Below are 20,644 nucleotides of genomic sequence, written 5' to 3'. Positions count from 1 at the left end.
AAGAGAGAAATTATACTCTTTTGGTTTTTAAAATGAGCTCCACACTTGACTGAAATAGAACACTTTATTGTAAAGTGCTTCAAAATTTAAAATGAAAAACAAATGACTATAAATAAAATGACTAATACGGTTTGGTTGACTTTGGGTTAATGTGGTATGGGAATCCTGCCATAGTTCCACTTCCAGATATGTAGAATTCAACTCCCAGAATTCTTAGCACAAGTTCACATTTGGCCGGGGAGTTCTGGGAACTCAAAGCCACAATCTGGAGATTGGTGAACAGTATTTTATGATTTAGCAGTGTGTGCAAGTTCAGTTTTGACATAATCAGTAAGCCATGGTTCAGTCCAGAATAGTTCTTGGAATCCATCGAAGAACCTAGTGCTCATACGGCTGCCAAAGGCATATCTTTTTGAAAGCCTTAGCAATGCTAGCAGAAATTCATTCCAAGCCAGCTGGATTATTTGGGCCAATCATTTTTTTCTCTTAGCCTGATCCTCCTCAGTGTTGTTGGAGGGAAGGGGAAATAGGATAAGGAAGAAGCATTAGGTATGTTTGCTGTCTCAAGTTACTTATAAACCAGGTAAGGCAGCACAACAATCGAATAAACTTAAATATAATTCTTGGTAGAAGGCAAAGGATTGTGAGCTTCTCCTTCCTTTAATGGCCCACTTTCTATTCATCTGACTTATTATTTACTCTTTCTCTTCAGCTGCTAATTTTATTCTTCTTCTCCTCCTCTCCTCCCCCAATCTTTCAGGTCATGCAGTTTGGACGGATTGATGGCAATGCCTATATCTTGGACTTTCAATATCCATTTTCAGCGGTGCAGGCCTTTGCAGTAGCTTTGGCTAATGTGACTCAACGTCTGAAATGAAAAACAACCTAGAAAGGATTACAAAAAAATAAAATTAAAAAAAAAAATCAAAAAAATCCACCCCACCCAGTGGAGCTTTCTCATAAGGGCCAGCCCAGGAAATGTCAGGGTGGAGGTCTGGTAGAGTTGCACAAAGGAATCTGGGAGGAAAGGTGGAAATGCAACTGGAAAAGTCTACAAGTGCCCAAAGGAGGGCATCAACTTTAAACACTTGGGGGAATGAGGTGGGGACCCTTTTGGTTTGGGGTTAAATTTATTTGAATCAATATTTTGCTGATTTTTCAGAGCAAGCGAAGGATGAGATCTATTCCGTTTTATGCTGGGAAAATGTGGCTTTTGACTTGTGATGGTTCTTCTGTGTTTGCTGCAAAAAACAAGCTAATGTAAGATGATAGAGGGATTTTAAAGATTGCCCACTTCCTTCCTTCCTTCCTTCCTTCCTTCCTTCCTTCCTTCCTTCCTTCCTTCCTTCCTTCCTTCTTCCTTCCTTCCTTCCTTCTTCCTTCTTCCTCCTCCCTCCTCCCTCCCTCCCTCCCTCCCTTCCTCCTCCTCTTCTCTTCTCTCTCTCTCTATATATCTCATATATATATATATATATATATATATATCTTTTCTTTCTTTCTTTCTTTCTTTCTTTCTTTCTTTCTTTCTTTCTTTCTTTCTTTCTTTCTTTCTTTCTTTCTTTCTTTCTTTCTTTCTTTCTTTCTTTCTTTCTTTCTTCTTTCTTTCCCGCTGTTCTGTTCTTTCTAAAACAGCGAAACCATGGCCCCTGACTTTGGACTTGTTGGTATTATTTACAACAATTATAACAGCAAAAAAAAAAAAAAAAAGAACAAGAAGGCTATAATATACTTGAAGACGTGTGTTTCTTCCCAGATAGCTGAGCTCTGTAGGCATAATGGGGATTTGTTGGAAATCCATATCTAATTTCTAAAATATTCTTCAAAAGAAAAGCTGTTACTTTGGGGGTAGTTTGCAAAAGATACTGTGTTGGAGAAGCTAGTGGGTTTTTTCCCCCTTTCTTTTCATTGTGATCTGTGATCTCGATTATGAATCTGTACCAGACAGTAAAAACTAGGGGGGTGGGAGGGAGGAGGCCAGGGAATGAGGCATGCAGATACATGTTGTTTTGAAATATTTGTATTGATTTTTGTATGAATGTAGGATACATATGACTTGGTGTGGCATTTAAGTAAGGGCTACATCTTCTGGTCCTCACTTAACAATGTTTACAAACTAAATAAATAAAAATTGTAACTTTTGAGCAATTGGAGTTCCACAACATTGTAATACTAATCCAGAAGACTATTGGCAAGAACTGGAGCACTTTTTGCGAATTATAGGCAATGAGTCAGATTGGTGTCTTGAGCAAGCCAAAATCAGATCAGGATCCAGCATTTGGACTGGGGTAGCTACATTTAGCTAAGGGTAGCTAGATTTAGCTACAGTTGGCTAAGATTTAAGAACGAATGCAGATAAGCAGTCTGTAGAAAGGGATCGTCTTAAGGTTTCACTGGAGGAAGTCAAGCTGACATAGTTAACAAGCCAAACAATATTGTGATCGCTGTTGAACTATTATGGGCAAAAGTTGATATCTAACAGGATAAGATCAAGGCTAGTGTATTACAATGGACTAAATAAATTTCCTCTTCTCTTGCTATTCTTTCCATATGAATTCCACTAACAGTGGGTGCTAAAGTATAAATCTGATGGTTCCTGGTTTATATCCAGCTGAATCTGTGCTGGTTGAAAAATGGAACCAGGGGTAGAGAAAACTTCCTTTTTCTCTGTTCTTCAATTTGAATATGAACATTTGGCAATGAATTGGAGTGACAGTGCTCCAATAAATTATTATTTGGAAGTCAAAGCAGAGGGAGAATGTAACAGTATATTTTTATTTAACTTTGGATAGCGATAGATATTATTTCTCCTTGATAAATTGTCTATAATGTGTCCAAACCTATGACAGATATTCCAAAAGAGGTGGTTTTAAGAGTGGGGGTGTATGTGTGTCTGTTTTATGAATTCATTAGATTCCTATTTTCTTGGCTTTGAGTGTGCAAACCAAAACAGCTTCCATGAAATGCTGCAGATTTCAGGAAAACAATATTTTTCTTCGTAGTAACTTATGCAGAAGTTTTGTCTAGAAGGAAAATCATACAGAAAACAGTTTGATCATAAGTAATCCAAATGTTATGTGCCATATTTCCCACAACTAGATTTTTTTTTCAATTGCACAGTTGTAGCATAAGTACATAAGTAGACTTATTTTATTATTTAGTAGAGACAAATCCTATTAACAAAGGAATAAGTAGGAGCTGGGAAATTTGGAAGAGCTGAAATTGTTGTTTACTTCTTGCGTTATCCCTAGCTTCTGCAGCTTCATCTACTGTTTATATTTCCATTTTAGAATGAAAAGGCTTGAAGTTGCAAAAATAATAGTTCTATACTAAAGGGACATTTCTCAGGATGCTGCATTGTCTTTTTAATGCAACCACATGGGATGATCACAGAAGACAAAAGTATAAATTGGTAATTTCCCATGTTGTACTTTACCAGCACTAGACAATCATAGTGTTTGCAGAGTCCTTGGGGGAAAGGTATTTGTGGGTGGGGGGATAAGCATATTTCTTTATTGGAACCACTCATCAGACAAAGAAGCGAAACAAAAAAATTATCTGGTCCCCATACTGTGGATCCCTAACCTTGTCTTTTCCTGCAAGATACAGGCCATGTATCAACAGCTTTGCCCTGCCCCCTTTCTTGTTTTGAATTTTCTGTCCAAAGGTAATTGGATTTTTTTGGCTTGGAACCAAAAGTATCTAGGCTCAGATTGTATCTTCTTCTCGACCAAGGGGAACATTTGCCCATTTCCTCTTTCTGGTACAGGTCCCTAGTGAAAGGATCCTCTAATTCTGGGGAGCAGCTTTTCATGACCCAAGAGTAGCTGCATTCTTTGAGCAAAGAATCCAAAGAGATAACTTTATTGAACAACAAAGGTTTCACCTGCTCGATGCTATGTCTCAAGTTGTTCGAAGTTCAGAAGTAAGTCTGATAAAAGACATAAATGAATGAAACAGCAACCCTGGTTCTGACCAATCAAAAGGGTTTATGTGTCTCTTCTAACAGCTACATGTTTGTTAGATGTCTGTAGATCAGATGGTGGTTGTTCTTGGAAAAGAGATTTTTTTTAATAAGGCTTCTGAGTCATGTGAAAATATTTTAGAATGTGGTTCTTGCTTTATCCACCAGATATCCTTTTATGATATCTAATGTAGAAAGTCCATCTTTCTAAATTCATAACTGAATAACATCAATTGCAAATAACACATTTTTATCAGTAGGAAAATACCATCTTGGCAACAAGTTTTGATGCAAGAATAATTCTGTTTCCTGAACACTGGATTCCCCCCCCCCCCAATTTGGGACGAGAATAAGTCAGACCTCACAAACAATATAGAGGATAGACAGACTATAAACCAGAAACCCGTGGTGTGTCCAACACTATTGGAATCCAAATCTTATCAATCAGTAAGCAGGACTAACAGTTAAGAATGAAAGACATGGTCCAATAGGAGTTGGAAAGCTGCAGAATTCATCTCCTTGCTGTCCTGCTCCACTCTCATTTGGTGGATCCTTACTCAGTTCTAATTCCAGAGGAGAGATAGGTAACTTTTGATGACTAGAACAGATTAAAAATAAGCTAGAAAGAAGCTTTGACAGATCAGAGATGCAGTGACATTGAAAAAGATTCCCAGAGATTTTTGATCCACGTACATGTGATGCATTATGCTTCAAACAAGGGTTACGTACTGTTTTGTTTTAATTGTCCCAAGCAAGCAGACTCATCTTCCTTGGCTATTTGCACATTTTGGGAGTGCCACCCAAAAAATAAAAATTGATTTCTTTTGCTCAACCATCTCCCCTTAGCAAACTGCTGCAATTTTCCATCCTCCAATAGCATAAATTGCTTTTTTCCTAGACCTTTCCATGTCTAAATATTCTCAATCTGAGGCAGTGTCTCCCAACCTAAGCAATTTTATGATGTGTGGAATTCAAGAACTCTCCAATAAACATGCTGGCTGGGGATTTCTGGGTATTGAAATTCACACACCTTAAAGTTGCCAAGGTAGAGAAACACTGATTTTGCCCCTGAAGAAATTGCTGAGAAAGATTTAAGAACTGACATTTGCACTAAAGTTCATTACATTTATTGTGAAACTATTTTGAACATTCTCTTGTTTGGATTTGCTCGCAATGGCCATACCCCTTTAAGAAATCTTCAGCATTGCTGCATTTGGATATTGTCTGCAACACTCCTTGGTTTGAAAAAATGCCTAATAAACAAATATAATTACAGTATATTTGGTTTACAGCAGGGGTGTCCAACCTTGGCAACTTTAAGACTTGTGGACTTCAACTCCCAGAATTTCTCAGCCAGCTTTGCTGGAGGAGGAATTCTGGGAGTTGAAGTCCACAAGTCTTAAAGTTGCCAAGGTTGGACACCCCTGGTTTACAGTGTGAAATTGGGGATTATGTTTAGGCCTATAAGAAACCTTTAATTGGAAATGATTATTTTTATTTATGTAAAACTTGCTAATGTATACATTATTTTATATGCTGCTGCATTTCTGAAGGCTCTTGAGTATCTTGACTTGTGGGATTTGATATCATATACTTTTCATCATGGAAACATCTAGCTTCATACAAAATGCTACAAATACACTGCCAGGACCTTTCTCTGAGGGAGATGGATGGTTTAGAAATTGGATGGATGGATGGATGGATGGATGGATGGATGGATGGATGGATGGATAGATAGATAGATAGATAGATAGATAGATAGATAGATAGATAGATAGATAGATAGATATACAAAACCCAGAAACAAGAATTGGCATGTTCACAGCTTGTGTCAGCATTTGAGATTTTGAGTCATCATCATCAACATCATCATCATCATCATGTCCTGTGCAGAGCACATTGAGCAGTAAATGATTTCCAGCAATTCTGATCATTTGCAACATCTTTAGCTTCATCCCAAGAGACATTAATCTTAAGATCTTCCTTAAATGTTTGGTGCTAGGTTTTCCAAGGCTGGCTTTGTTTCCTCTAGGACAGGGGTCCCCAACCACCGGTCCGCGGACTGGTACCAGTCCATTGCTCTAGGAGGTATCCAATGTGCAATTTTTGGATGCCAGTCTTTAAGCATGTCTAAGATACGACCAACAAATTGCATTTTGACATTCATTCACAGTACTTGATAGGTGTTCTAAATCTGATCTTTGATGCTACATAACTTAAAGTAGCCACTCCTTATGTCACACAGTAATTTTGAACTAGCATCACCCTTAGGGCTTGCAAAGAAAGACAAAATCTAGTTAGACTTACAGTGCTACTTGAAGTGATGGCATAGATAAATAAGACCATTAGGTCTTAATGGTCCTAAAAAGGAAAGGATTCACCAGACTACTTTGTTTTAACTATATAATTGAGTTCTGAGCATGTTAACTATGATCCAATCTAATCTCTGGAAACCCCCAATAAAGAAAAGCAAAGGCAGGAACACTAAGTGTTGTTCTATGAGTTGATGTTTAAGAAGAAAACAACTGCTAAGTAAATTATTAACAGCAGTGGTTTAATATTACATATAAATTAGCTGAAAGGGAATACAGGTTTATATAAAGCACTCAATTTTTTTATTGGACTGATACAAGACTAATTTCTTTCTTACTCTACCTACATTACCTAATAAAATTGTACCTAACATTACAATAAAATCTGTGATAATTTCCTCCACTTTATTTTGTCTGGTGCAGGGGTGTCAAACTCACGGCCTATGGGCCGGATGTGTCACGACGCCACCGTGAAAATGCGAATTTGACACCCCTGTTCTAGTGGATAAGGCACCAGATTAAAAATCAGGAGACTGAGTTCTAGTCTTGTATTAGGCATGAAAGCCAGCTGGATGACTTTGGGCCAGTCACTCTCAGCCCAACTCTCCTCACAGAGTTGTTATGGGGAAAATAGAAGGAGGAAGGCATATTAGATGGTTGCCATCTTGGGTTATTTATACAAATAATAAAGGTGGGGTTAAAAAGCTGAAAAAAATATATCTTTTTCATATATTTTATATAGTATTTATACATTTCCATGAAAATATAGACTGAGTTTTATCATAAACATTTTATTGGAAGAGAAGTCTTTGAAAATGTACAAAAATTAGAAGTATTTTGGAGAGATTGTTTTTGTTGTGTTTGTGAAACTGGAAAAACCAAATAACTTAAAAATGGAGCACTGGTAAGGAGATACTATGGTAGAGGAAATCCTTCAGCTTAACACTTTGGCTTCTTTGAGCAACTTTGGTAGTTCTATGCATCACTGGATTCAAGACTTTACTCAAAATCTAGTGATTTTGAGTCATTATATGTACAGTAATGAGTTGTGGTTGTGTTACAATAGAACCTTCTCATCAGATTGACTAGCAAGCTGGCTCAGTGGTACATTTTGAAGGCACTTGACACAAACATTTATAAATCTAAGCACTGCTGAATTAAATCGTGCCTAGATAAGAATCCTATGCTACGCTGTGTGTGGATGTTGAATAAGGATTCATACACACATAAATGAAGTATGAAATATATAAATCCTGCCCACTTCAGAGAAAGTATTTGTAATATCCTGCACCGGCAAAATATACATGAAGACCTGTGTTGCCCTTGCTTGTTCCTTCTTTGATAATCAAGACCTGCATATACAAGATATTCTTTGGAAGTTTGGGGGAAATGCCTTTAAACTTGATTGAATCATTCCAGCAGTGAGATAATTATTAAGCATGCAATTAGTGGTCATCTTTACCAATTACCTAGGGAGATTTAGGTATGTAACATGCCTGCATGGTTGGCCATTGCTCATTTTCTCTATCAATATTTTTTTCACTATGTAAATACAGACCTTTGTTGACCAATAATTTTTTAATGGCATGGCAGGTAATCATAGACAAGTGAAGCAGCAGAGTATTTTATCTGTCCTGTTCACTGTGTTTGGTTGCACATACACACACACAAAAACCACTCAGCTCTCATATGCATCTATAAATTGAAAGAAAAAAAAATAACATCAGAATCAGTTTTTGTATTAGGTGACTCCTATGACAGAAATGAATATGATAGGCAAGAGAAATGGTTGTTACCTCTTCTGTTCCTTCCAGCTCTTTAGGAGCAATGTACTACTATAATTGTCTTTCCTGCTTGTAGCAAAACTTCTGCATAGCAGGCACTCAAACTAAGAAGCACCCAGTGGTGGTTCAGCTGATGGTTCCTGCTTGTTATGGTGACAGAACTAGAAATTCAACGGTATAACAAGATTTTTTTCAAGTCAAATGTTTCAAAATACAATTGGAAAAAGTGAACCATTAAAACAGATAATTTTAATGATAGCTTTCCACGTTGCAGGTGTAGGCCTTTATTGCATACTATTTCCAAATAATACAGAAATATAGGGGGAATATAATCTGATTCATGTCTAAATACAGGTACAGTTTGGGTTTTCTAAATGAATACATTATATGCAACTGATCCCTGACTGAAATATATTGAAGACTTGAGAGGATCTTTAAATTATCCCCTCTCTCTACTTTGTGTCCACCCTCTCCCCAGATTTGTTCTTCCTCTCTTCTTTGTGGTGAAGAATTTTAAAAACTTGCTGTTCACTGTAGATACAACCTTTGTATTACAGAATTGCATGGGGATATAGTTTGGTTGAGGCACTGTGGTCTTTATTGAAAAATACATTTGTTAATAAAAATGCAAATTTCGGGTACTTTAATTTTGATAAATGTTTTTGAATTTATCTGCTTTATTCCCTTTTATGTTGTTATTTGAGGACAGGGGTTTTGTGGGGTTTTTTGGTTTTGTTTTGCTTCATCTTGGGGTTCAGTTTTCTCCATGTTTTTACAAAACTATGTGCTTACATGATGTAAGTTTCCTAGACATGCGTAACTTGCATGACACTCTCAGTTCTGCAGAGAAATTGATACATTTCTCTGATTGCTGCACCTCTGATATTTTTAAATGGCCCTTTGAAATAATTGGTTCATTTTTTGAAAACAATCTTCCATTCAGATCTGATTTTCATTGTATTTATGAACCGTGCCCTGATTTGCCTCTCCTGTTATGTGCTCTGTGTAATAGATTGTGGAGAAGGTACCTAGAAAGCATTGAGTGGTTTCCCTTCAATAATGTGATTTGTTCCAACTTTTGACTGTCTACATGATTGAGATTGGGTTGGTGGCCCTAATATCCTTGATGATTTGAAACTGTAAGAATTGTCCAGGTGTTGCTTATTAAATTTTTTGCAAGCTAGAGAATTTCTGATGTGGTTTTGCCTCTTATTGAGCAGCTTATCTTCACCTTTCAAAGCTTTAAGTTGGATTGAAAAGTTTGAATATTTACACTTGCTAGTTACTCATAATGATTTAAATGAACTTCCTTGGCTCATTCTAACCTCCCCACTGGTCAGATATGATGACATTCTTGAAAAATTTCAACCTAGAAATTTTATAATGATAATTTGTCATAATCAAATTTTGGAAAACAGCCAGTTTCCTTCTCCTAAGCCAATATTAGTTCTAGATTTCTTCTTTTAAAATCAGGTTTAATGTCAAGGAATTGAAACTTGACACCTACTCCTAAAAAACTTAACAGCAGGCGAAGTGAATCACCTTGCTATATGTTGCTATTGTGATATAAAAAGCCTTAACATAAATGCAAACTTTATTTGATTTTCTCACCAAAAATAAGACGCAGAAGATAATCCAATCCTGAATTAAATCTAAGAATATTGCAAAAACCCAAATAATAAATATGAAAGTGAAAGTGTTTGTGATGCAATTGGACAAAGAGATTTCTTGTTTCCAAGTTTCAATGTATTCAAATAATATCAAAATTTCTTCAAAACGTATCTACTTGTAATGGGCATTGTTCAAAAGAGGCAAACTTTTGTATAATTCAAGCATATCTAAGAATACTACAATTCCAAAGAACCTGGTAAATAATAATAAACATTTTCTTTCAGGACTTGTCAGAAGTAAAAGTTCTAGAAACAATTCTAAGGAAAAAATAATTTTTGAAACAGATTTTCTTTCTAACTAAGTTTTGTTATAACTAAACTCCAACATTTCTGTGCCAATGCAATCAAACAAAGACTCTTGGCAGCTTGCATTGAAAAGATGGTAGTTAAGAACATCTAGGGCAAAAAAATAAAACTAAAGCAATAAAAAAATAAATACTCTGCAATATTATAATAAAGGTAAAGTAGATACAGGTAGTCCTCAACTTATAACAATTCATTTAGTAACCGAAGTTACACTGAAAGCACTGAAAAAAGTGACTAATGACCATTTTCACACTTATGTCCATTGCAGCATGCCCATAGTTACGTGATTTACATTTGGATGCTTGCAACTGATTCACTTTTATGACAATTGCAGTGTCCTGGGGTTATGTGATCACCTTCTTGCAACCTTTTGACAAGCAGAGTCAATGGGGGGAAACCCAGATTCACTTAACCATGTTACTAATTTAAGAACTTCAGTGATTCACTTCAAAATTTGGCAAGAAAAGTCGCAAAATGGAACAAAGCTCGCTTAACAAACTTCTCAGCAATATACATTTTGGGCTCAATTGTGGTCATAAGTTGAGAACTTACTTGTAAAGTACAGGTGGCAACTTCGCCTTTAGTTAATGTATGATCAAAAGATTTCTAAAAGCAAGCTACAGTGCAAAATTTGATAGGAATAGAATAGAATAGAATAGAATAGAATAGAATAGAATAGAATAGAATACTTTATTAGCCAAGTGTGATTGGACACCGAAGGAATTTGTTTTGGTGCAAATACTCTTAGTATACATAAAAGATACATTCGTCAAGAGTCAAGGTACGACACTTAATGATAGTCATAGGATACAATAAGCAATCAAATCATACTAGGAAACAGTCCATATAAATCATAAGGATACAAGTGACAAAGTTACAGTCATACAGTCACAAGTGGGAGGGGATGGGTGATAAGGAGTGATGAGAAGATTAACAGTAACAGGAATTCAGACTTTGTAAATAGTTGAACAGTGTTGAGGGAATTATTTCTTTAGCAGAGTGATGGCTTTCGGGGGAAAACTGTTCTTGTGTCTAGTTGTTCTGGTGTGCAGTGCTCTATAGCCAATACATATAACCAATACAGTTAGGAACGTATTTAATAAAAATGATTGGACGTTTTGCATTAGAAATTAGGGAGCCTGGCGATAAGCCTGAAAATCTGCTGCTATTTGTGCAGCATTCAATGACCTTCAAACAAGTCAGCTGCACCTCTGTACACCACCAGATTCACAACGGAGGGATAAAATCAACTGTGTACAGGTAAGTCCTCGACTTACACTAACCATTCGTTTAGTGACCATTTGAAATTACGACAACACAGAAAAAAAATGGTATGATCTTTTCCCCACACTTATGACTTGCAGCATCCCCATGGTCACATGATCATCATTTGGACACGACAACTGGCCTGTGTCTATAATGGTTTTTGTGTCCTCAAGGCCCTTTTGCAACCTCCGAATAAGCAAAGTCAATAGGGAAACCAAATTCACTTAACAACTGTGTTACTGACTTCACAATTGCAGTGACTCACTTAATAACTGTAACAAGAAAGGTCATAAAATGGGACAAAACACACTTAGCCTCTGTCTTGCTTAGCAGTAGAAATTTTGGGTTCCATGGCAGTTTTTAAGTCAAGGACTTCCTGTGATAAGGAAATGAAAGATGGAAAAGGGCAGTCCGTTCATGCATAAGACTGCAAGATGCAGATTGTGGAACAAGCTGTGAATTACAGCTGTCAAATACGTGGGTGAAATTCAGATCAATAAAAAATAGATGCGCCAGCAAGACCTGACCTGTAATGCATTAACACCCCAAAAATAAGATCCACGTAGCACATTCAGTAAGCCTGCAAAAGGAAATCGGGGAGTTATGGAAAAGATCCCACAAGATATAATTATAGAACATTCACTTCCCATGGCAAGCAAGAAATGGCAAGAAAAGATATTTTAAAATGTCAATGAATATGACCTCAAAATATGAGAACCAAAAATGATTTTAAGACAATAAATTATTTAAATGATAAATTAGAGGAAAATATGTAGCCAAGGTAGTGATACTAAAGAATAATCAGAAGTGATCTATTAAAAACAAATGTTAGCAGAGAATACTGAAAAACTATATTGGATCCCTTCACAAATGGGTTTCTAGAGCAACAGGACCATATTCAGGAACTCTTTCTAATAGACAGTAAAAGGATCAGCAGACAACTGGCCATTTGTCAAAATATGGCATGTATAGCTAAAACACCCTTATAACTTCTTCTAAAATGCATATGTACTCTATGGTCTACAGATTGTAAAATATTAGTGTAAGGAATGCAAGTGAATGTGAAAACAATTGAGCCATGACACTAATTCCTTATGCAATAAAAGTTTAGCTTAAGATCATATAAAGAAGAATAGAGCCATAAAGCTATAGAGACATGTCATATGATCTGGAAGAAAGAAAGTGGGGGAGACACATAAGATGAGCTATAAATATAATATAACATAATATAACATAAGATGAGCTATCAATCCTTAGTAAGACTACACCAAGAGTACTGCATCCAGTTTTGGTCACCACACTATAAAAAAGATGTTGAGACTCTAGAAAAAGTTCAGAGAAGAGCAACCAGGATGATTAGGGGACTGGAGACTAAAATGTATGAAGAACGGTTACAGAAACTGGGCTTGGCTAGTCTAGTGAAGAGAAGGACCAGGGGAGACATGATAGCAGTCTTCCAATATTTGAGAGGCTGCCGCAGGGAGGAAGGGGTCAAGCTAAAAGGCTTTAGCCCTATAGGGCTAAAGCTCCTATAGGCCAGACAAGGAATAATGGATGGAAACTGAACAAGGAGAGATTTAACCTGGAAACAAGGAGAAACTTTCTGACAATGAGAACAATCAACCAATGGAGCAGCTTGCCCTCAGAAGTTGTGGGAGCTTCATCACTTGAGACTTTCAAGAAGAGATTGGACTGCCATTTGTCAGAAATGGTGTAGGTCTCCTGCTTAGGTGGGGGGTTGGACTAGATGACCTACAAGGTCCCTTCCAACTCTGATTATCTGTATCTACCTAAAGTAGACAATGGAAAAGCAAGATAATTTAAAGTGAAAGCAAACCAGTTCAGAAATCTTGCTAAGAAAATTGCAGAGATTTGTCCAGGCAGTTAACCGACTGACTTAAAAGTGCACCCACACACTACCTTGAAGCAATGATCAGCCAAAAAAGCATCTATATTTTGGATATAAGATATGAGAAGATCTTAAAAAAAAAAAAAACAACCAATCAATTATGTTTGTCGAGTTAAAGGAAATAGAAGGATGGAAGACAATGAGCAGGAGGTGGGTGATTACTAACAAGATTACCGCACTCCCCTCGGAAGGGTTATAAATTATTGTTGGAGACAGGAGGAGAGGGAGATCCTTAGCTCAGGTAATTACCAAGAGCCCAGTTTAAAGTTACATAGCTACCTGTCAATCCTAGTCAGCAACCGAGTTGCAGTCTTTTTCAGCTAAATTCTGGAAAACTGCAGGAAGGCACTAACCCAGGAACAGCACAAACTACACGTCTTTGGGTAAAGCAAGCAAGGACTGAAGAACAAACACGAAAGCATCAGCAACCAAGTGATAAGGCTGGGGTGGGAGGTTAATTCTCGCGTGGCTGTGTTTCAAGGGATGGGGGCGTCCTCCCCTTGACTCTTAACGCCCAGGAAGGTCCGTTGCGCCCACGTTGAGACAGGTTGTTTTTTTTCCGGCGCTATCCTTGGTGCTGATTTCCCTCCCCCACCATTCTGCCAAGTTTGGGGATCCTAAGGATTTCAAGGCTTGAAAGAAAGAGCAAAAGATTCGCATCATTTTCTCGGTTCGGTTATCGCGGCCTTTGTCAGCCTGGTTTCCACTCGTCTGCCTTTCCCCCCACCCCAGTGCAAGAGCGAGCGCCGGCTCTCCACGAAACTCCTTTCCGCGCCAGGGGCGGCGCTCTGCTCGGCGAGAAGGAGCGACCGAGGCGCAGAGAGAGAGAAGCACAGAGCGAGGCGGATTTCTTCCAGCGCTAGTTTCCCGGATCGTCTCTTGTGGCCTTCAATGGCCCTACCGGCAGCCCGGAGAGTTTTTAGGGGCACAGGAATAAGGGGGCTTCATGGCTGAGCGAAGGAAGGGACCGACGTCAAGAGGCTGGAAAAGGAGAGCTTTCTAATATCAGGGGGCGGAATGGAGGCCGATGACCCCGCTTTTGAAAACCCGCTCTGCGGCGAGCTCAAGCACATTTACCAAAGGATCAAAGAGACCTATAAGGAGATCAAAGAGGATCTCACCCCTTACAAGGATGATCGTTACTACAGGTAAGAGGAGAGGGCGAGGGAAGGGTCCTGGGCAAACTGCATCCCTGAATCATCCTGGAAGGGGCACCAGGTGGGTGGGCCACTCACTCCCCCCCCCCCCGCATCCCACCCATCCCAACACATCTGGGGTGCACCAGTTTAGTAAAGGCCAGGCTGAGAGCAGGAGCTTTTTAATGTTCCCTAAGAGGATTGTGTGCATCAGGAGCTGGGCCTGTGGGAAAAGGCTCTTCCATTCAAGGTCCAGGGGGACTAACTAGCGTGACATCAGCGAGCTTCTCAAGCATCAATGGGCGATTTAGGCGAGATCATATGCTCAGGGAGCTTTTCTCATTCTGGGCAGCCTTCCCTCCTTGGTCACGGTGGGGGGAGTGGGCGATGGCGCCTGCAACAGGGTCCTCGTGTCAATCTTAGAAAAGCCGCTTTGGCTTATAGTATCATGAAAACAATTCCTTTTCATTACAAAATGGCTGTCAGGAAAGAGCTCGGATTTCTCCCAGCTGAGTTCATCTATTTTCTTGGGAATGTGGTCTTCACTGAAGATTTAAAATATTCCCTAAAAAGAGAAGGCTTCCTTAGATTTCTTGGATCCTGATGGTGATAGAAAAATGTGTTCCTTATCTAAATATTTGGATGATAACCCCAGATTAGAGTTCTGCCTGTGCTTGCTTATTCTGAAAGAATGTGTATTCTCAAAGCGGAGGTTTAACTTCCCAATAGGTGCATAGAAATTATATGACAGAAAATGATACAGGAAAACTAGAACTGCCTATGCCACCTTCCTACCATAAAGTGTCTCCCAGTAAGCAGTTTCAATTTATATATATATATAAAGGTGTCCATGGTGTCATGATGAAGATAAAAGTTCTCTCTTCCCCTTTGCTCTCTCACTGACATCCAGGGGAGAAATATTTGATTTGGAGATAAAGTTCCACTTCCATTGGCCAAAATCTCTAATAACCAAATGCATTAACAATGATCTTGGTGGGAACTACAAATGAATCAACAGTTATTTTTATGCCTAATCATAAGATCTTAAAATAAAATTTAGTTTATGTTACCTTAAAATAAAATTTTAAGTTTACATTTATTTATAAATACATTTATTTATATAGATTGAATGATGCCATGGATTAATTTCTTAGTCCCGATTTCTCCAATCAGTGAAACCCTGATCCTTGCTTTTCTAAAAAGGATCACACTATAATATTTTTAAGAAAGAATCCCCCCCACCCCCACCCAATGCTCAGTCTTGAGAATGTTAATACAGTGAATGTCTGTATTGGCTGAGTATTAATGTTGGCCAAAGTACAGTAATGTTTTATAAGGATGTAGATGCACCCAAAGTACTTCGTTGCTTGTGATGCTTGAGATGAAAAAAGGAAATGGCACTTCAGCTTCCCCTCAACTAAGTATGCAACACTATGCACTACTGGCCACCTTGCCTTTTGCAGATAGAAGTCTGATAAGACATCTAGTCCCTAAAGAATCTATTTTCTTTCGGCTTATTCAAAATAAATTATTTTAGGCAGCTATTGCAGAGAGTAAGGATGATGACTGAGGGAAATATGCAAGAACCATGTCCTAGGCAAAAGAGTCTGAATCATATTTTACGACTTGACAATATTCAGATGCAGTTCAAACTTCCTTTAGAGTTGATTTATATTACCGTTAAATCACCAGGAGTGAAAACAGGGAAGGTTTTCACACACTAGACACATGGGACAAGTTTACAATTGCACGAAACCTTGGCTTAATTATGGTTTATTAAATAACTTCCATTGACATGTTTCACATACTGTGATAAATAATAGTTTACAAAACCCAACAGGTAGTACATTCAACAGTCTAAACCATATCCATATAAACCAACAATAACAAGAGATTAAAATAGGACAGTCTATAGATCACAAACAAAGAAATGAGATTTAACAGAGTACAAATTACAACAATTTTAATTTTATATGCCAGCAAAATAATGCTTAGAATTATCTAATACAGATTAGAGTCTTACACAGAGAGGGCAATGCCAGAGGTTCAAGCTAGTTTTTTGAAAACATCATGGAAACAGATATTATAGCTCATGCATGTTAGACAACATCAGATCCCACCTTCTCACACTCTGCCTCCTCCCTCCCCATCTGTCCTTAGGTTTGATTTTAATTATTTATGTTTTGATTGTCCATGTATAGACATATTTTTATGACTGTAAGCCACCAGAATTACCCCATTGTAGGATGGGCAGCCAATAAACTTTATAATAAAATAAAAAAACAGGAAAGAAAGAATACCAAAAAGAAGCTAATGTTAAATGTTAAAAGTTAATGTTAAAGAGCCCCAGTGGCACAATGGTTAAAGTGCAGTACTGCAGGCAAATGCTGCCCACAGTCTGGAGTTTGATCCTGAGCAGGGCTCAAGGTCGACTCAGCTTTCCATCCTTCTGAGAGTAGTAAAATGAGGACCCAGATTGTTGGGGATAATATGCAAATAATTCTTACATGGTAAACCACCCAGAGTGCTGTAAAGCACTATGGACCAGTGTATAAGCCTAAACACTATTGGTATTGTATTAATGTTGGTTTTCTTGATTATAGAAAGGCCTTTGATTGTGTTGACCATATGAAGTTGTGGAAAGTCTTTAGGAAAATAAGAATCCCAAAATATTTAATTTCAAAACCTCAGACAGGACAGAAACCACACCATATAACAGAAAATGGTAATAGAGATGGGCTTCAGGTGGCAAAAAGATTAAGGCAAGGATATATGCACCCCCTAATTTATTCAACATTATATGCTTAATAAAGGCATCAGGAAGGACATTTGGCCAGAGAATGTTCAACTTCAGCTCCAGCCAGCCACTCTTACTCTACCCCGAATTAAGGGACTACTGGATTATAAAAAGAAAAAAAAATGGTTGAATAAGTATTGAGGTCTACTTCTCTGGAAAGGTGGAAGGAAAGAGAAGAAGAGGACCATCAGTGGCAAGGTGATGAATGCATGGTGGAAGATATGAAAAAAAGATTGTTTTAAGGAGTCGACAATGATTTAATGGCATATAACCAAAACTGGAAGAAGCACAGCTTTAAACTTAGAAGAGGAAACTTAAATAACAAGCACTATGGTGGTGATACTGCTTTGATAGTTCAAAAAAATGCAAATGAATATCTTGTGATAAAAATCAAGGTGCACAATTAAAAAAACGGAATAAGATTAAATAAGGTCAGGCTAATGATAAAAATTAAAAGAAACCAGCCCTAGAATTGACAATGAAGATGCTGATTATGGTTCTTAATGTCTGATTTTTAGGATTCGTTATTAAGAATTAAAGAACCTGCAATCAGGAAATATACTGCAGATTAGCACTTAGAATAGCCAAGGAGGCCTTGGAAAAGCTCTTCAGATGAGTGATCTTTATTGCAGTCACAGACTAACATAAAGAAACAAAAACAAAACAAACAAGAAGGAATCAAACAGTAACACCTTAGAGACAACATCAGTGGGTGCTGGGATGTATCTATACCTACAAAGATCAGGAAGCCTGCAGGGAATTGTTTCCTCCGTGAAGCACAAATTGGGATTTGAAGAAGCATCAATGCTTTGGAGCTCTGGTGTTAGAAGACGCAGAGAACACCACAAATAGTCAAGACAGCAGGCAAGAGGGTCCTAGGACAAATCAATTCAGAGAGGCACAAATGGCCATGCCCAGCTTATCACACTATGGGGATTTCATGCAAAAGACTCCGTTCTTTTGACAAGTAGACTGTAATAATGAGGAAGATGGAAGGGGCAAAAATGGACGCCCTTCGCCCAAGTTGGATGCACTCCGCAGCAATGGATGTGCCATGCAAACTGCTGAAGGATGAGTTGGGTACAGAGTGTCATGGACGAAGTTTATGTGGCTGTTAAGAGCCATCATCTTCTTAATAGGATATAATCAATGAAATTAGTCAATTATGGTTGAGCCCGGCAATAATGTGAAGAGAAGCAACCTAGAACTACAGAGAAATTTCCTGACATTGAAAACAATTAACCAGTGGAGTGAATGGCATGCCTCCAGAAGTTGTGAGTGCTTCATCACTGGAGATCTTTTAAGAAGTGACTGGACAACCATTTGTCCAGAATGGTGCTTGAGCAGGTGGGGTTGGATTAGAACAGGGATCAGCAACCTTAAACACTCAAAGAGCCACAAAGGTCCTAACCCGAAGCCCCCATTCAATTCTGGAGCTGACCAGACTCTATGGCGGTTGTCCCACCAGAGTGTCTCCTCCTAGTGCGGCGTCCTTTTTCCTCTACCTGTCCTAATCAAAAGCTTTATCAACTGTGGAACCGACCGGCAACAGGGAGCTGCAGCAGAGGGATGAAAGAGCCACAGGTTGCGGACCCCCTGGACTAGAAGACCTCCAAGAGCCCTCCCAAGTCTCTTATGCTGTTGTTCCGGATTATTTGTTTTGGATTTAGTGCAAGGCTCTTCAAACTTGACAAGCTTTAAGACTTGTGGACTTCAACTCCCAGAATTCCTGAGCTAACATGACTGGAGGAGGAATTCTGGGAGTTGAAGTCCACAAGTCTTACAGCTGTCAAGTTTGAAGACCCCCGACTTAGACTAATTTCCTTCAGAATAACTGAAGGAACATCAGCCGCTAGAATTTCGCACCAACTTGAGGGGATTTTTTTTTAAAAAAAAACACCTTTTTAAAAGCAAAGAAACAGGAGGAGCCTCGGAAACGAGGGTTCCTGAGCTTCTTTGGAAGTTCAGCCATTCTTTCCGCCCTCGTCCCTCCTCAGAGGTTTTCATATTGCCCGCTGGGGCAGCGATGGAAATCTTTCCTGGCAGCGCGAAGCTGCTCCCCTCTCCCTCCCTCCCAAAGAGCGGCTGGGCGGGGCTCTTCTCGCCCTGTTCCCTTCGCCGGGAGGCAGGGCTGGGGCGTCGGGTGACGCACGCGGAAATGGTATGAGCAGCTCTCAGGCGGTGCTGCCACCGGGGCAGGTGGCAGTGGAGCGGCTCCTCAGCTGAGGCGAGATGCTGGCCAAGTGAAGGAGCCTTGGTGCGCATTTGCAGCCTCGACATGGAGCTGTGAGTTGGGGAGGGGCTGCGCTTGGGAACGCAACTGGGGGCTTCCCCGGGAAGCGCCGAGGGTGTTTGTGTGTGGGGTGTTTGTAGTCTGCAACGCTCTCCTGTATCAACTTTGGTCCCACCCTACTGTGCGTCATTCAAGGCCGGACTTTGCAAAATCTTTCCCAGCCTGAATGTGCTCCGGTTACGTTGCAGTTCCGTGGCCGGTTCCGAGGTTGAGGAAGAAAATTAGGCTCAGACCAAGGGTCGTTCAAGGCAGTTTGGTAGCTCCGGTCCAAATCTTCTCTCCTGGTGATACTTGTCCAGATTGTTGGGCACCCCTAATCGGTGCTGGAGCAGTGTTTCTCAACCTCAGCCACTTTAAGATGTGTTGGACTTCAACTCCCAGAATCCCTCATGCTTGTTTGGGGGAGTTCTGGGAGTTGAAGTTCACTTATCTTAAAGCAGCTGAGGTTGGGGGGGAAAACCTGATCTATATGGCAGGGTGGACTTCAACCTGGTGGACTTCAACTCCCAGAATTCCCCAGCCAGAAAGCTGGCTCAGGAATTCTGGGAGTTGAAGTCCGCCAGGCTTAAAGTGGTCAAGGTTGGAGACCCCTGATATATAGTACGCCTTTGGAGAGCACCAGGTTGAAAAAAAGTTGATTTAGCTCAAGAGTCTTCAAACTTGACAAGTTTAAGACTTGTGGACCAACTCCCAGAATTCCTGAGCTAACATGACTGGAGGAGGAATTCTGGGAGTTGAAGTCCACAAGTCTTAAAGCTGTCAAGTTTGAAGACCCCTGATTTAGCTGATGGAAAGTTTCCGACTTCCATATAGCATTTGAACTGAGCCGTAACTTAATCCGCCACTGATAAGACAGAACTTAAATAAGATAATCGGAAAGCAATAGCTTGTCTTATGCAAAACTGTCCTGTAATTTGTTGGTTTATAATTGGGATAAGAACTGCCAAGTCAAGAGAGATAATTTTCCTGGGAGTTATGAGGTGTGTTAACTTTAATTTTAGAAACAAGGCCCCAGGAAAGATATCTTCCGCTCTATTGCTGACGTAGGAGGAAGGGACTTAATCTGTGAGCAGCTGTGTTTATGTCATTATTAAAATTGTGGATGCTTTTAAAAAGTGTTTGTGGATTGAGACATACTGAATGTTGATTCCCCTGCTTTTTTGTATTGTATTGTATTTGTATATGGTATGAAACATTGTTACTTCTTGGT

At 39.1% G+C, this 20,644-nt stretch overlaps 2 protein-coding genes across 3 annotated transcripts in view; both read left to right on the top strand.

Moving 5' to 3' along the window:
* TULP4 (TUB like protein 4) overlaps positions 1 to 1,679 on the top strand; it is an 87,462-nt gene extending 85,783 nt beyond the window's left edge. Inside the window, exon 15 of the mRNA XM_026675269.2 lies at positions 761 to 1,679. Within this exon, the coding sequence (XP_026531054.1) occupies positions 761 to 877 (117 nt within the window). The 3' untranslated portion in view covers positions 878 to 1,679. The remainder of the gene's footprint in view (positions 1 to 760) is intronic.
* Positions 1,680 to 14,122: 12,443 nt separating this feature from the next.
* Positions 14,123 to 20,644, top strand: part of TMEM181 (transmembrane protein 181) — a 39,810-nt gene continuing 33,288 nt past the window's right edge. The window contains exon 1 of one of the 2 annotated variants that reach the window (XM_087969548.1): positions 14,123 to 14,356. In XM_087969548.1, coding sequence (XP_087825674.1) covers positions 14,226 to 14,356 — 131 coding nt within the window. In that variant the 5' untranslated portion in view covers positions 14,123 to 14,225. Of the gene's footprint in view, positions 14,357 to 19,268; positions 19,428 to 20,644 lie in introns of those variants that run through there. The other variant, XM_026675267.2, reaches the window with a different exon arrangement.

Source organism: Notechis scutatus, chromosome 1, assembly GCF_049901735.1.
Source record: "Notechis scutatus isolate UNSWTSFEM ecotype Mainland chromosome 1, rNotScu1.2, whole genome shotgun sequence".
Taxonomy (NCBI): domain Eukaryota; kingdom Metazoa; phylum Chordata; class Lepidosauria; order Squamata; family Elapidae; genus Notechis; species Notechis scutatus.
Note: the sequence above shows the minus strand (reverse complement) of the source record. Positions and strands in the feature narration are given on the sequence as shown.